Source organism: Oryx dammah, unplaced genomic scaffold (assembly GCF_014754425.2).
Source record: "Oryx dammah isolate SB20612 unplaced genomic scaffold, SCBI_Odam_1.1 HiC_scaffold_8, whole genome shotgun sequence".
NCBI classification, from domain to species: domain Eukaryota; kingdom Metazoa; phylum Chordata; class Mammalia; order Artiodactyla; family Bovidae; genus Oryx; species Oryx dammah.
Window position 1 is genome coordinate 49,411,685 of NW_024070192.1, and position 15,831 is coordinate 49,427,515.

A 15,831-nucleotide genomic window follows, 5' to 3' on the forward strand; every position below is an offset into this window, starting at 1 on the left:
CATTTACTGCTGTGCATGTCTGAAATCACTCTGCTCCACCGCAGCATTCTGAATCCTGGTGAAACCATTGTATTTGAGAACTATACACAGCAGACCAATGAGATGCACCGAAAACTGCAGTGCCTGCAGCCAGCTTTGGTCAACAGAAAGAGCCCGATTCTTCTCCACAACAACACTCGACCAACTATCACACAACCAATAATGCAGAAGTTGAACGAATTGGACTATTAAGTTTTGCCTCATCTGCCACATTCACCTGATGTTCAGCCAACTGACTACCACTTCTTGAAGTATCTCAACAACTTGTTTTGCAGTGAAAATGCTTTCACAACCAGCAGGATCCAGAAAATGCTTTCCAAGAGTTCATCGAATCGTGAAGCAAGGATTTTATACTAGAGGAATAAACAAACTTATTTCTCATTGGTGAAAATAAGTTGACTAATGTTTCCTATTTTGATTAATAAAAATGTTTGAGCCTAGTTATAAAGATTTAAGGGCTTCCCTGGTGGCTCAGACAGTAAAGAATCTGTCTTCAATGCAGGAAACCCAGGCTCAGTCCCTGGGTCAGGAAGATCCCCTGGAGAAGAGAATGGCTCCCCATTCCAGTATTCTTGCCTGAAGAATTCCATGGACAGAGGAATCTGGCAGGCTACAGATTCCATGGGGGTTGCAAAAAGAGTTGGACACAATTTGGCAACTAAACAACAAAAGCAAAAACTATACTTCAATTTTAAAAAGGAGAGAAAAAAAAAATCATAGGAGGAAGAACAGGATGTTTGCTTTTTTTGACCTATTAATGGACTGAAGTAAGGAAAGGTGTTAGATATGAAATTAAGATGTTAGAATATATATCCAGGAGGTATTTATTAAAATGAATATACAGTTTGATACCTCAAGATCAGTAAACTTCATCTAGGTATCATCTGCAAAGACATGAAGGATAAATGAAGCAAAAGAAATGGCTGTAATGAAGCAAAAGCAGTTAAGAATAGAATAGAGCTAAAGGCTGATCAATGAGAAATAAAACTACAATGTTTCAGAATTAAGGAAGAAGAGAATTTCAAGCAAACTGTCAATAGTACTAAAATGCTGCAGAGATATTAGTAGGTACAATGAGCCTAGGAAAAAGCCACTCAGTTTAGAAATTAGGTCATTATTTCAGATGAAACAATGCATAAATTCAAGATAAAAATATTTGTTAACAAGGCAAAGGTAATGTACTTTTCAGTCAGTTCAGTCGCTCAGTCGTCTCCGACTCTTTGCGACTCCATGAATCACAGCACCACCCTGTCCATCACCAACTCTCGGAGTTCACTCAAACTCATGTCCATCGAGTCAGTGATGCCATCCAGCCATCTCATCCTCTGTCGTCCCCTTCTCCTCCTGCCTCCAATCCCTCCCAGCATCAGTGTCTTTTCCAATGAAGTCAACTCTTTGCATGAGGTAGCTGAAGTATTGGAGTTTCAGCTTCGGCATCAGTCCTTCCAATGAACACCCAGGACTGATCTCCTTTAGGATGGACTGGTTGGATCTCCTTGCAGGTACTTTTAGAGACCATTAAAAATCCCCAAATCTTCCCAACTGATAAAAAATTAAACTGAAAAGATCATTTCAAATTAAAATGGAGCCACATAATGGGATAACATTTTTAATATTTTGATAGTAATTTTGACTGATTAAATTTACATAAGCCTGTAATCTTTGATACAGTGCTTTGGAAAACAAACAATAAGCAGCTTATTTAACTTATATGCAGAGTACATCATGAGAAACACTGGGCTGGAAGAAGCGCAAGCTGGAATCAAGATTGCCGGAAGAAATATCAATAACCTCAGATATGCAGATGATACCACCCTTATGGCAGAAAGTGAAGAGGAACTAAAACGCCTCGATGAAAGTGAAAGAGGAGAGTGAAAAAGTTGGCTTAAAGCTCAACATTCAGAAAACGAAGATCATGGCATCTGGTCCCATCACTTCATGGGAAATAGATGGGGAAACAGTGGAAACAGTGTCAGACTTTATTTTGGGGGGCTCCAAAATCACTGCAGATGGTGATTGCAGCCATGAAATTAAAAGACGCTTACTCCTTAAAAGGAAAGTTATGACCAACCTAGATAGCATATTGAAAAGTAGAGACATTACTTCGCCAACAAAGGTCCGTCTAGTCAAGGCTAGTGGTCACGTATAGATGTGAGAGTTGGACTGTGAAGAAAGCTGAGTGCCGAAGAATTGATGCTTTTGAGCTGTGGCGTTGGAGAAGACTCTTGAGAGTCCCCTGGACTGCAAGGAGATCCAACCAGTCCATTCTGAAGGAGATCAGTCCTGGGTGTTCACTGGAAGGACTGATGCTAAAGCTGAAACTCCAATACTTTGGTCACCTCATGCAAAGAGTTGACTCACTGGAAAAGACCCTGATGCTGGGAGGGATTGGGGGCAGGAGGAGAAGGGGATGATGGAGGATGAGACGGCTGGATGGTATCACCGATTCAATGGACACGAGTTTGGGTGAACTCTGGGAGTTGGTGATGGACAGGGAGGCCTGGCGCGCTGTGATTCATGAAGTCGCAAAGAGTCAGACACGGCTGAGCGACTGAACTGAACTGAAGCAGCATTTGCATTTGCAAAGTGCGTCAGAACTAATTCAACTTGAACCAGCTGACAGAGACTCTCACCTTGACTAAAATTTAGTCCCACTCCTTTGAGCCCTCTTTTCTACTAGGCTCAGAAGTTGGCCCCTTATTCTGACGTTGCCCTGCCCAGCTGAATCTTAGCAAAGAATCCTGCTGTATCATCCCCCACCCTTGACATCTGATCAAGTTCCTCATACCCCATATTTAATGAATAAGTCTTTGGCCGGCTTTTAGTAAGAATTCCCCTACCCTTGATGATTTCTCTTAGTAATTTTCCTTCCACTGATCACCTCATCTTGCTCCTTGGCTGTAAGTTGCTTTCCTTATAATATTTGGAGGTAAGACCAATCTCTCTCCACTACTGCAATATGCTACCGCAAAAGTCTTGAACAAAGTTTTGTTTATGGGACTTCCCTGGTGGTATAGTGGATAAGAATTCACCTGCGAATCCAGGGGACCCAGGTTCCATCCCTGGTTCGGGAAGATTCCACATGCTGAGCAACTAAGACCGTGCGCTGTAACTCCTAGAGCCCGAGAGCCCTAGAGCCCACATGCGGCAACTAGAGAAAGCCTGAGCACAGCGACTAAGATGCAGAGCAACCAAAAGTAAATAATTTTTTAAAGTCTTGTTTACCATTTTATTAAGTGTCAGAACATTTCTTTCTAAAACATGAGTCATTCAAGGAAAGTAATCACATCCTTAGCCAATGATAGAAAAATAATTTACCATACAATTACAAATGAAAGCAAGAGTTCAGCAGAACATCCATATGACTGACAATGATAGAGCTTAAAGTATAAAAAGATTTCCTAATTTTTTATACAAAATGAGTTTTTTAAAAAGGCTTTCCTCTCAAAATAAAGACAGTTGTGCTGAAAAAGTAGGAGCATCAAATTAATTGCCTATTCATGCCAGGATTTATGTGTCAGAATTTTTGGTAACAATGGAATAAAAATGAGAGGGAAAGCAGCTGGTGAATAATTAGTAGCCAACTCATAAATTATAAGAAAAAATAAATACAAACAGTGCTTGATACCCAAGGTCCTCTACTTGGTCAACAAACATACTTATTTAAGGCTTGACACTGAAAGTGAATAAAAGAATAATACAAACTCTCTATGATTTAAGAGAAATGAGATGTACAAATAAATAAAATATTATAAATAATTATAATAATTATAATACAAAGATGAAAGTGGTAAGTTCATCCAAGAAGAGTACAAAATAAAATGTTATGAGAGTTCAGAGGAAGGAGAGATGATTTCTCACAGGAAGGCAAGAAAACATTTCATGGAAAGCAAGCAGCATGTGACTTAAATCTTCAAGGATGACTAGGGTTTGCAGGGAGAATAAAAGGCAAAGGCATTCCTCCTAGTGTTAAGAAGTAGCATACGCAAAAGCCCAGAGTACGTCCATTCTGTAACCACAGAAAAGAACAGCAGAAGTTGACACTTAGGCCTGTGCTGTGGTGGACTAAACAGCATCCCTCAAAAGTTCATTATCACCTGGAATCACAGAATGTGACCTCACTTGAAAATAGGGTCTTTGCAGATGTAATGAATTAGGGCTCTAGAGTTAAAATCATCCTAAACTTAGACTGGGCCTTAAGTCCAAAGAGTGGTGTCTTTAAAAGAAGGGGAGATGGGGAGGGGGGTGGGAGGGGGGTTCATGTTTGGGAACGCATGTACACCTGTGGTGGATTCATGTCAATCTATGCCAAAACCAATACAGAATTGTAAAGTAAAAATTAAAAATAAATAAATAAATAAATTAATTAAAAAAAATAAAAAATAAAAAAATAAAAGAAGGGGAGAAGACAGACACACACACACACAGAAGGCTATATGAAAACAGAGGCAGAAACTAGAATTATGCTGCCACAAGTCAAGCAAAGCCTGGGTTCACAAGAAGCTGGGAGAGGCAAGGAAAGATGCTTCCTTGGGATCTTCAGAGGGAACATGACTCTATTAACACTTTGATTTCAGCTTCCAGAACTGTAAGAGTAGATTTCTGTTTTTTCAGTTTATGGATTGTGTTCATTTTGTTACAGCAGCCCTAGGAACTAATATAGCTTGGTTAAGAACAGTTAGTAGAGGGCTGCTGTGAAATAAGTGATATTGATCCCAGTTCTTGCTAATATTTTCTCTTTTGAGGAAATTTCTTTAATTTCCTGAGTGACAGGAATGTCTGATACAGAGCTCCTAAATCCCTCAGAATTTTCTGGGTGACAGGAATCTTTTGTTCTGATACCTGAAGTAACTCTCGGTAGGTTCCTGGAAAGGGGCTGGTCACTAGAAAGACCAAACCATATACTAGAAACTTGGAACTTTTAACCTCATTCCTCCCCATTCTCTGGAAAGAAGAAAAGATTTAGAAATACAGTTAATAACTGATAATGCTTATGTAACAAAGCCTGCACAAAAATCCCAAAGCACAGGGTCTGGAGAGCATCTAGACACATCTACATGCCAAGAAGGGGGCAACACAGCTCCATGTGGACAGAAACTCCTGTGTTTGGGACCCTTCCAGATTCCGTCCTATGTATCTGTTCACACAGCTGTTCATCTGTATCCTTTAACATAGCTTTTATTATATAATAAATCAGTAAAGGTAAATGTTTCCTGAAGTTCTAGTAAATTACCAAACCCAAGGAGAGGGTCATGGGAAGTCTCATTTTCAGGTGGTCAGTCAGAAGCACAGGTCACAATTTGGACTTGGCATCTGAAGCCGGGAGGGCAGGGGGCAGTCTTTTGGGACTGAGATCTAAACCTGTGGGATGGGTCTGTGCTAATCCCAGGCAGACAGTGTCAGAACTGAACTAAAGTGTAGGACACCCAGTTGGTGTCCACAGAGCACCAGAGAATTGCTTGGTGTGGGGGAAAAAAACTTACACATTTGGAGTACGAAAGTATTCAGTGAGTAGACAAAAAAAAGTTTATCTTTTTCAGTTATGTACTCAAGCCTCCAGCATTCCATGTTATTACACTTTGGAAGAAAAAGAAAGCCACACTGATAATAGGCATATTCTCATATTACCAGGCAACTGTATTAAAAAGTGAACAGAGCACAATAAAATGCCATTACTTACAATGTGTGACTCCAGCCAGAGTTTGGTAGAAAGTGGGAGTATCACTATCATCAGTGAGGGTCACATACACACCTCCAGACAGTAGCCAACGAGAGAAGGTGAAAGCATCTTTGTTTAGAAGAAGCCAATTTCTAAACTTTTCATAGTTTACCTTTTCACCCTAAAATTAAAACAAGAAAACACAGGTTTAGTTAAACTTTAAGGTGCCTTACTTGGAACTTACACAATTTTAAATTTGCATTTAATTGACATTTACTCCCTTCTACTATCTATAAAGGAAGAATAATCTAAATATCATTATAGGGAAAAAAACTGTTTTCAAATATAACTATTTCAGAATTTCTATTTGCATAAAACCTATATGGTAATTGCAAATTATTTTATCAATTCATTAAAGTAGTGAATTTCTACTAAGTCACATTTTATTTGCTAAGGTACATCTTGCAATCAGTGTAAACTGCATTTCTTTCAATACTTAATAAAAGCAATTTTTCATTTGTTTTATCCTGCGTCTTCAACACTTCCATTGGTTAGAATTAGCACATTTTAATCAATGTGTATGGAATATGAATAATGTTTTAAATTTCATTGGTAAATTAAAAACTATCCAGAAGTCCCCTTCCAAAAGTCATCACTGAAAACATACATTCACAAGTCAACTAGAATACAAAAAGAAGCAAGGAGGTTTCTATTTCTTTGCTTTCTTTCCAAGTACTTGTCTTGCTAAATCTGCGGAGAAAAAAAAGCATCCAGGCTGAGAAAAAACATCATATGGCTGTGCAAGTCAATCTCTTTGACTGGAAGACAAGAGTATGGGCCAGATATTTCTATGAGAAAAAGGCAGAAGCAACCCACATAGAAATACAATGAAGAACCACACTCAGGAGCCTAGTAGCTATAATCCTGATGGAGCTATTGCTGCTAAGTCTCTTCAGTCCTGTCCGACTCTGTGCGACCCCACAGACGGCAGCCCACCAGGGTCCCCCGTCCCTGGGATTCTCCAGGCAAGAACACTGGAGTGGGTTGCCATTTCCTTCTCCAATGCATGAAAGTGAAAAGTGAAAGTGAAGTCGCTCATTAAGTGATACAAATAACTTATAACCTAAAAGAGTTGCGGTAGAAATAATTTCTATATTGTTAGTAGCATCCTATTAAGTACAGTAATATGCTTAGTTTCATGGTTTCAGAATATTTAACAATACAATCCAAGCAATCAAGACAACATTGGAGGGACTTCCCTGGTGGTCCAGCAGTTAAGAATACACCTGCCAGGGGACACAGGTTGGATCCCTGGTTAGCGAACTAAGATCCCACTTGCCAAGGAGCAACTAAGCCCATGGGCCACAACTACTGAGCCTGCGTGCTGCAACTACTGAAGCCCATGGGCCTAGAATCTGTGTTCCACAACAATGGGAAACTGATGCATCGCAACAAAGAGCCCGCACTGGATGCAATTAGAGAAAGTCCACACACAGCAACGAATACCCAGCATAGCCAATAAATAAATAAGACAACACTGGAAGTCTTAGCTTTCTAAATGGAGGACTATAGCACTCAGACTTTCTGCAGGGACATGAGGACACTGCTGCATGTTTAGAGGATCAGACCCATTTTCTTTTTCTATCCACATTTGGTCTACAAAGAGGGGTTGCAGTATAAATTCCACAAGCTAAGGCACATTTTTACACATTAACATCTCTGACGTTGGGATAAGTCTTAAAATCAATAATAACTGTAACTGGTAGTTTTTCTGTTCTTTATAGTAATACCCAAAAGCACATCTTATTAATCAAAAGCGTCTTATATCCAGTGGACATGATGGTTTTAACGGTTTTATGAAGCTAAGATGCTGTTATAAGACACACCTTCATGTACCGCTAAGAAAAAACTGCCCGTTATAATAGGTGCTTCCAACAACTTCCCATACAGTTAATACTTAATGTGTATTTACAATTCCCTAAGCACAATTCTAAGTATTTTTTTACTCATCTAATCCTCAAGCAACCCTCAAGCAATAATAGGACATACTATTATCCCCATTTTACACGTGAGAAAACTGAAGCTCTGAAAGCTGTATGTTCAAGGTTATACAGTGGCACAGATAGAACTGAACCCAAGCAGTCTAGGCTCCAAAGTCTCTGTGCCTGAATTACACACTATATATACTGCCTGGCAACTTAGTGAAATACAAAGTGACCTCTCAAATCTGCTTGCCCATTAGGATCACTCCATATAACTGGCAGTACTAAAATCCCATCTGTCAAACATGACTTTCTATGTTCTTGAGTCATGGCTCTAAATAAGCAAAATGGAAATTTTTTATAAACTGTCACAACAGCAGTCTAGAAAAAAACTTCCAGTACTAAAAAAGGCAATTAAAAACAAACAAACTTCTGAAACTGATACATCTTTGAAGAGCAATATAAAGTATGAATTCCTACCATGAGAATCAACAACCAAAAAAATTCAATAAGAAAAAAACCAATGTAACTCCTATGTGGATTTCCTTCATCTCAAGTTACTGGAAACATAGTAACTCAAAAAACAAGACTGTGGATCACATCACATACCTTACTCAAAAATTATGTAGGTAAATACATCAAATAGTTGAATTAGGTAAAATTAGCCCATTCACAGTCTTTTTTTTCTTTAAACAACCATAAGTACCTAATGATGTAAATAGCTATACACATGAGTATCCCCAAACCTTGGCGTCTCATTTCTTTGATCTCCTCTCTTCCAAAGACCTTGTTCTTCACATAAGACTTCCCTATCCATTTACTACCATACTCATTTCCTTAAAATTCTTTGTTCTAATGTCCCTTTCTCTTATAAGCTGTTCCTAACCATCCCATAACAAAATACCTACACCTAGTCATCGCCTCCCTATCACCACCTATCTCCTGTAGTCTACTTAATTTTTCTGTACAGCACTAATTATTATCTTAGTATATGTACCTGCTATTGTGCCTAAATTTTAAGAGAACTGGGTGGCTAACCAAATTAAATCCCTGTCTATAAAATAGGGATGTCTGCATAAACCTTATTAAAATGAAAAAAATATACATTCTCCCCTAAAATAAGCAAACCACTTGATATTTCTGTGAAAAATCCAATTTATCAGGCTTGCAAAGATTAGATAACTCTTTTTTCTTTTTCTAATAAAATTTGGCCAGCAAATTTTAGAGAGGAAAAACAAAAAACATAATCTAGTTTGTCTTAAGGTACTGAAATACTATCACAGCAACTTCCAGTCAATTAGACAACCAAAAATGCAGGAAGACAATCCTTTTAGCACCAAACATGTAGAATTGCTGAGTAAAATGTAATACCATAACTATTACCAAAAACTGCTTAGCTAAGCTGAAAAGCAACAAAGGGAAATCTCCAGGTGCTATCAACACAGAGGAAACTTAAAGCCAGAGAGATGAAAAGCTAAAGCCAGAGAGTCCAAACAGATATCAGAACCAGATATATGCACATGGCTGGAGTATTAATAATCAGTGCTTATATAGTTAGGAAGGTGACTAAACTAAACGGAATAAAAGCTCTGAATAAAACCAACAGCAGTGAAAGACTCTTTTATCTGTGAAATGGAAGTGGATCAAATGGCCACAAGAAATTACACAGCACTGAGTGCTGCAGGAAAGGATCAAAAACTTGTAGAAGAGCTTTATTTTGCCACCTTTTGGGACTTTTACCATGTGAGCAGACCTCTGAAAAGAAATTAAAGAAAAATTTTCTCTGTTAAAGATACACATTTTCTGTTGTTAAAGTTTTTTTTTTACAATGAAAATATATTATTTATGAAAACAGGAAAATGACCGATTTTCAAAACCCAAATATTTCAGTATGCAAACCAATTAAAAAAATAAATTATATATAAAATGCATTTATGATAAAATAGGCATTGATGGATCACAGAGGTCACCTATAGCTCAAGGCCAATGAGTGCTATTTCTACGTGCTCATGATGAAAAGCAATGAAGAGCACCACAACTTAAGCAATGCTCAGGTGTCTGCAGGATCACCTGTGAGTGTGTGTGTGCATGCTGGTGTGAAAGTGGGGGAGTATGTTTCATTACACCACAAGTAGAGATAGTTGCCTTTACAGTAGAACTGGGGATTTTCAGATTCACAAACACAGCAGTAGTAAGTATTATGGACCTTTGAGTCTAGCACACAAATCGTTAAAAAACTTCAACCATTAAATACAAAAATGTCAAGAATATGCCCACATAAACGTCTATTCATCACAGCTAAACTCATTATACAACTAAGATTTAATACTCTGTCCACAGGGATGCAATGTAAATCTTTAAAATTACCTCTGAGAAACACTTCCTGAGTGTATCTGGGACTTTACCATCCACCACATGAAGCATTCTTTCCATTTCTTCCCGTATAACATAGCTCCCGGATTCACTTGCAAAAAGACTAAAAATGTCTAGGAAAAAGAAATAAGGAATTAATTTTATCATAGATTAAAAGTACCCTGGTGGATGTAGGGAGGAAAGAGAAAGGTAACAATTATTGAGTGACCAAGCATTTTATAAATATACAATTTATCCCTTTAAAAAAAACAATGCTAATTACAACAGCAATGTGCTATCTTTTCACATACCAAATTTGCAAAAAATGTTTAAGTGTGACAATACAAAGTGTTAGCAATAAACTAGGATAAACTGGAACTCTTATATACTGTTAATGAATATATATTACTGTAACACCTTGGAGAGTATCTTGCCAAAATGTAAAGATGAAGATTTATGCTAGAAGTTCAATTTCTGGGCAACTCCACCTCCACTTGTGAAAAACTCATACATATCTGCATGAGGTACAACATACTCTGAAGCAATCTTTGTAATAGCGAAATTTAGAGGGGAAAAAGAGATAAAGGTCTACCAACAAAAAAATAGGTAACCTGAGACACACACACAATGAAATACTATATAGCAATTAAAATATAGGAATTAATGTTCCAACATGGTAAATATCAATAATCTTCAGTACAAAAAGCAAACTGAAAAATCTGTATAGTATACCATTTATTTGGCTTGGCCATGATCTTTAATTTTAAACAACAACAACAACAAGATCTGGGACAAATATGACACGGTAAGAAATAAAGTTGGGTAGAAGAACGTATAATGTTTGAAATACTGCTGTTAAGGGTTGAACTGCATCTGCCCAAAAGATATGCTGAAATCCTAATCTCCAACTACCACAAAATTTGAATTTATTTGGAAACATAGGTGATAGAAAGAAGAGACATTCTATTCCTGTGAAGGCCCACTGGGTTCCTTGCCTGCCCACCCACATGCCATGGCTGATTCCGTTAGGGGGGATATTTGCTGGAAGGCTCTGACCATCTGTTACGGATTAAATTATATCTCCCCCCTCCAAAGAAAATGTTGGAAGTCTTAACCCCCAGTCCTCATGAATGTGACTTTATTTGAAAAAGGGTCTCTGCAGATAAAATCAAATTAAGATGAGGTTATTAGGTTGGGTTCTAATTCAATATGACTGAGAAGACAGAAACAGTGGAAAGAAACCATGTGATGAGATAGTGAGAGACTGGAGGGAAGCAACTGGCAAGTCAAGGAACACCAAGCACTGAGGGCTACCATCAGAAGTTAGGAAAAAGGAAGGATTCCTCCCTGTAGATTTCAGAGGGAACAAAACTCTGTTAATATCTTAGTATTGGACTTCTCCTGTACAATTGTGCTCATATCACACGCTAGCAAGGTAACGCTCAAATCCTTCAAGTTGGGCTTCAGCAGTACGTGAACCAAGAATTTCCAGATGTACACGCTAGGTTTAGAAAAGGCAGAGCAACCAGAGATCAAATTGCCAACATCTGCTGGATCATGGAGAAAGCATTCCAGAAAAATACGTACTTCTGCTTCAATGACTACACTAAAGCCTTTGACTATGTGGATCACAACTCAGCAACTAAATAACAACACAAATTTGTTGTTCATTGTCGAGTCCAACTCTTTGTGACACCATGGACTGCAGCAAGCCAGGCTTCCCTGTCGTTTACTATCTCCTGGAGTTTGCTCAAACTTAGGTTCATTGAGTCAGTAATGTTATCTAACCATCTCATCTGCCGCCCCCTTCTCCTCTTGCCCTCAATCTTCCCCAGCTTCAGAGTCTCTTCCAATGAGTTGGTTCTTCACATCACGTAGACAAAATATTAGAGCTGCAACTTTAGCATCAGTCCTTACGATGAACAATCAGGGCTGATTTCCTTTCGGATTGACTGGTTTGATCTCCTTGCAGTCTAAGGGACTCTCAAGAGTCTTCTCCAGCACCACAGTTCGAAAGCATCAATTCTTTGGCACTCTGCCTTCTTTATGGTCCAACTATCACATTTGTACATGACTACTGGAAAAACCAGAGCTTTGACTATAAGGACTGTTGTTGGCAAAGTGATGTCTCTGCTTTTTAATACACTGCCTAAGTTTGTCATGGATAACTGCACTCATTTCACTTGATAGCAAGGTAATGCTCAAAATCCTTCAAGCTAGGCTTCAACAATACATGAACTGAGAACTTCCAGATGTTCAAGTCGGATTTAGAAAAGACAGAGAAACCAGAGATCAAATTGCCAATATCCACTGGATCATACAAAAAGCAAGAGAATTCCAGAAAAACATCTACTTCTGCTTCACTGACTATGCCAAAGCCCTTAACTGTGTGGATCACAACAAACTGTGGAAAATTCTTAAAAGAGAGAGGAATACTAGACCACCTTACCTGTCCTCCTGAAAAATCTGTATGCAAGTCAAGAAGCAACAGTTAGAACCGGAGATGGAACAATGGATTGGTTCAAAACTGGGAAAGGAGTATGTCAAGGCTGTATGTTGTCACCCTATTTATTTAACTTATATGCAGAGTATATCATGCAAAATGCCAGGCTGGATGAATCACAAGCTGGAACTAAGGATTGCCACGGAAAATATCAACCACCTCAGATATGGAGATGATACCACTCTAACGGCAGAAAGCGAAGAGGAACTAAAGAGTCTCTTGATGAGAGTGACAGGAGAGTGAAAAAGCTGATTTTTAAAACTCGACATTCAAAAAACTAAGAGCATAGCATCTGGTTGCATAGCTTCATGGTAAATAGATGCGGAAACAGTGGAAACAGGGACAGACTTTATTTTCTTGAGCTCCAAAATCACTGTGGGTGGTGCCTGCAGTCACAAAAGGAAAAGACACTTGCACTTTGGAAGAAAAGCCATGATGAACGACTACAACAAATACGTACGCATGAAAAGTGTTTGGTTTTCTCCTGTTAATCTGTCTTACATCAACTTAATTATTAAATCAGCCAAAGAACCTGGAAAGGAAGTCTTTTCTGCTCTTTCAGAGTACTTTATTCCTTCTTACTGTCAAGCAATATTCTACTGCTGGTTATATTACACTTTGTTTATGATAACTGCATCAGTTGATGGGCACTAGGATTGTTTCCATTTTGTAACCATTATGAACGTGCTGTTATGAACTTTTTTTAAAATGAATATATGGTTTCAATTTCCTTGGGTATATATCTAGGAATGAAATTGAAAACTCAATGTTTAACAGTTTGAGAAACTGCCAGTTAGTTTTCCAATGTGGCTGCATTATCTATCTTACACTTAAGTGGTATCTCATTGTAATTTTAATTTACATTTCCCAAATAACTACTTATGTTTAACATTTTTTCAAGGGCTTACTGGCTATTTGTATATCTTCTTTGAAGAAACATCAATTCAAATCCTTTGACAGTCATCAAAATTTTGAGGTATATTATTCTGTACATAAATGTAGTATTTTAACATTTTGAGATAATTAAAGTACTTACATTTTGCTTTCTCTTCATCTCTGCCTCTTGTAAGAAGGACAAGTCCAACTATTAAGTTATTGAAGTGCAGTCCTTTGGATGTTCCACCAAAAGAACAATAAATCACCTAGGAGAAAATAAATGGTAAAGCCGACCTTAGACATTTCAGTTGTTGAGGAATTTGAGGCTGGTATCATCACCTTTAATAAATCTTATCTCCATCTCCAAACAAGGTCCTGGTAAAATTCAGCGCAATGATGTTAAATTTCTCCCTCTTCTTTCTCTTTTATACCTTGTCATCACACTCACTCAAGAATATACTGTATCCATCCTAAAGTATATTTATCACTGGCTGACACACTGAATTTTCTTTCTCTTGGGAGTCCTCATCCAAGTCCAAAGAGATAAGTTCTCTCCCTTCAATAGTTCCATAATGTGATAAGAATTTTGATCAGAGAACCTCCTTCAACTTCTGTTAAATGTCTACACATCATTTTGATTTCAAAAATCAACATTCTGTAAGCGGATGTTCAGAAATACAATGGCAATTATACTACAATATATAAATGTACCTAATTAACATGCTGCACACCTTAAATTTATACAATGCTGTACATTAAATATATTCAACTTTTAAGTTAAAAAAAAGACATTTTTATACTCTTAAAATTGAATATTATAATAGAAATAAAGAAGAAAAGCTATTCATAAGAAAGTGATAGTAACAGCAGTAACAAATTCATTCACTGAACAGTCCCGTGTTGAGAGCCTGGTGTGATACTGTCATGTAACAAACGTATTTTGGTCTTCTGCCACGTTCCGAAAAAAAAACAACACAAGAGCTTCTAAAATCTTTGGAATTCCCAGAGTGATACAGATGAAAGATGGAGGAGGAAATGGCAACCCACTCCAGTATTCTTGCCTGGAGAATCCCATGGACAAGGAGCCTGGCATGGGGTCACAAGAGCTGGACTCGACTTAGCACTAAACCACTACCACCACCACCACAGATGAAAGGAGCATCTTTTGTTATTGATAATAAGCCTCTTTAAACCACACCTGAATTTATGCTAATAAGGTGACCCTTGGCGGGTCCTTACAAAGCTTTAGAATGGGAGCTGGTAGTCAGAGGAACTAATGATGTGATTAGAGGGTTAGAACTTTCACCCCCACTTTCCAGAGTCAGGGAAGGAGCAAAGGGCTGAAAATGGAGCTAACCACCAACACGCCTGTGTAATGGAACTTCCAGAAGAAGCCGTAAACTCTGGGTATGTTGGTGAACATATCACGGTGCAAGAAGGGTGGAACACCAGGACATGGAAGGACTGTGCACCATCTCCTTCCAAACTGTCCCCGCCCCCACGCTATCCACCATCCCGTGCATCTCTTCCCATCTGGCTGTTTGTGAGCTGTATCCTTTCTAGTGAACTGGTAACAGTAAATAAAATGCCTTCCTGACTTCTGTGGGCCCTTTCTAGCAAATTACTGAATCCCAGGAGGGATACATGGGAACCCCTGACTTACAGCTGATTGGTGAGAAGCAGAAGAAGTTGGGGACCTGAAACTGGCATCTTCTGAAGTGGGGGGCAGACCTGGACATCTGCACTAACTCTGGGTAGTTAGTATCAGAAATGAATTGATTTATAGGACACCCAGCTGGTGTCCAGAGAGTTAGAGAACTGATTGATGTGGGGGGAAAAACTCCACACGTTTGGTGTTAGAAGTGCTGTGTGATTTAAAAAAGAAAAAAACCTGACCTAGTATCTGCCAAGAAGAATTTGTCATTAAAATACATGATTAAAGATAATTCAAGGAATAAAACTTAAAGAGTCAACACATGAAAATACATATTCATTACATGATATTTATAAATATATTTAACAACACTATGGCAGCTGATGCTAGAAACTGTGTGTCTCCAGGGCCACTGCTAGCAGACTCAGCAGAAACTGGCACAGGGAGAGGTTTCCAAGTCAGAACATACGAAACATAAAAAGAATGTAACACGCATACTTTGTAGAGTAACTATTTCGAGTTGGCCCCTGCATAACCAGGGGAAAAAGCGATAGTCCCTCATTCGTGTCCAACTCTTTTGTGACCCCCATGAACTGCAGCCCACCAGGCTCCTCTGTCCATGAGATTTCCCAGGCAAGAATACCGGAGTGGGTTTCCATTTCCTTCTCTAGGGAAGCCTCACACCCCAGGGATCAAACCTGGGTCTCCAGCATTGCTGGAGGCAAGTTCTTTACTGTCTGAGTCACCAGGGAAGCCCAAGAGGGAG

The 15,831-nt window shown here is 38.6% G+C and overlaps 1 protein-coding gene across 2 annotated transcripts in view; it reads right to left on the minus strand.

Annotated features, from left to right (window-relative positions):
* Nucleotides 1-15,831, minus strand: part of USP32 (ubiquitin specific peptidase 32) — a 199,205-nt gene that overhangs the window by 83,129 nt on the left and 100,245 nt on the right. For both annotated transcript variants that reach the window (XM_040244123.1, XM_040244124.1), the window contains exons 3-5: nucleotides 13,572-13,677; nucleotides 10,048-10,166; nucleotides 5,720-5,879 (exon numbers count right to left, since the gene is read on the minus strand). In XM_040244123.1, coding sequence (XP_040100057.1) covers nucleotides 5,720-5,879; nucleotides 10,048-10,166; nucleotides 13,572-13,677 — 385 coding nt within the window. The remainder of the gene's footprint in view (nucleotides 1-5,719; nucleotides 5,880-10,047; nucleotides 10,167-13,571; nucleotides 13,678-15,831) is intronic.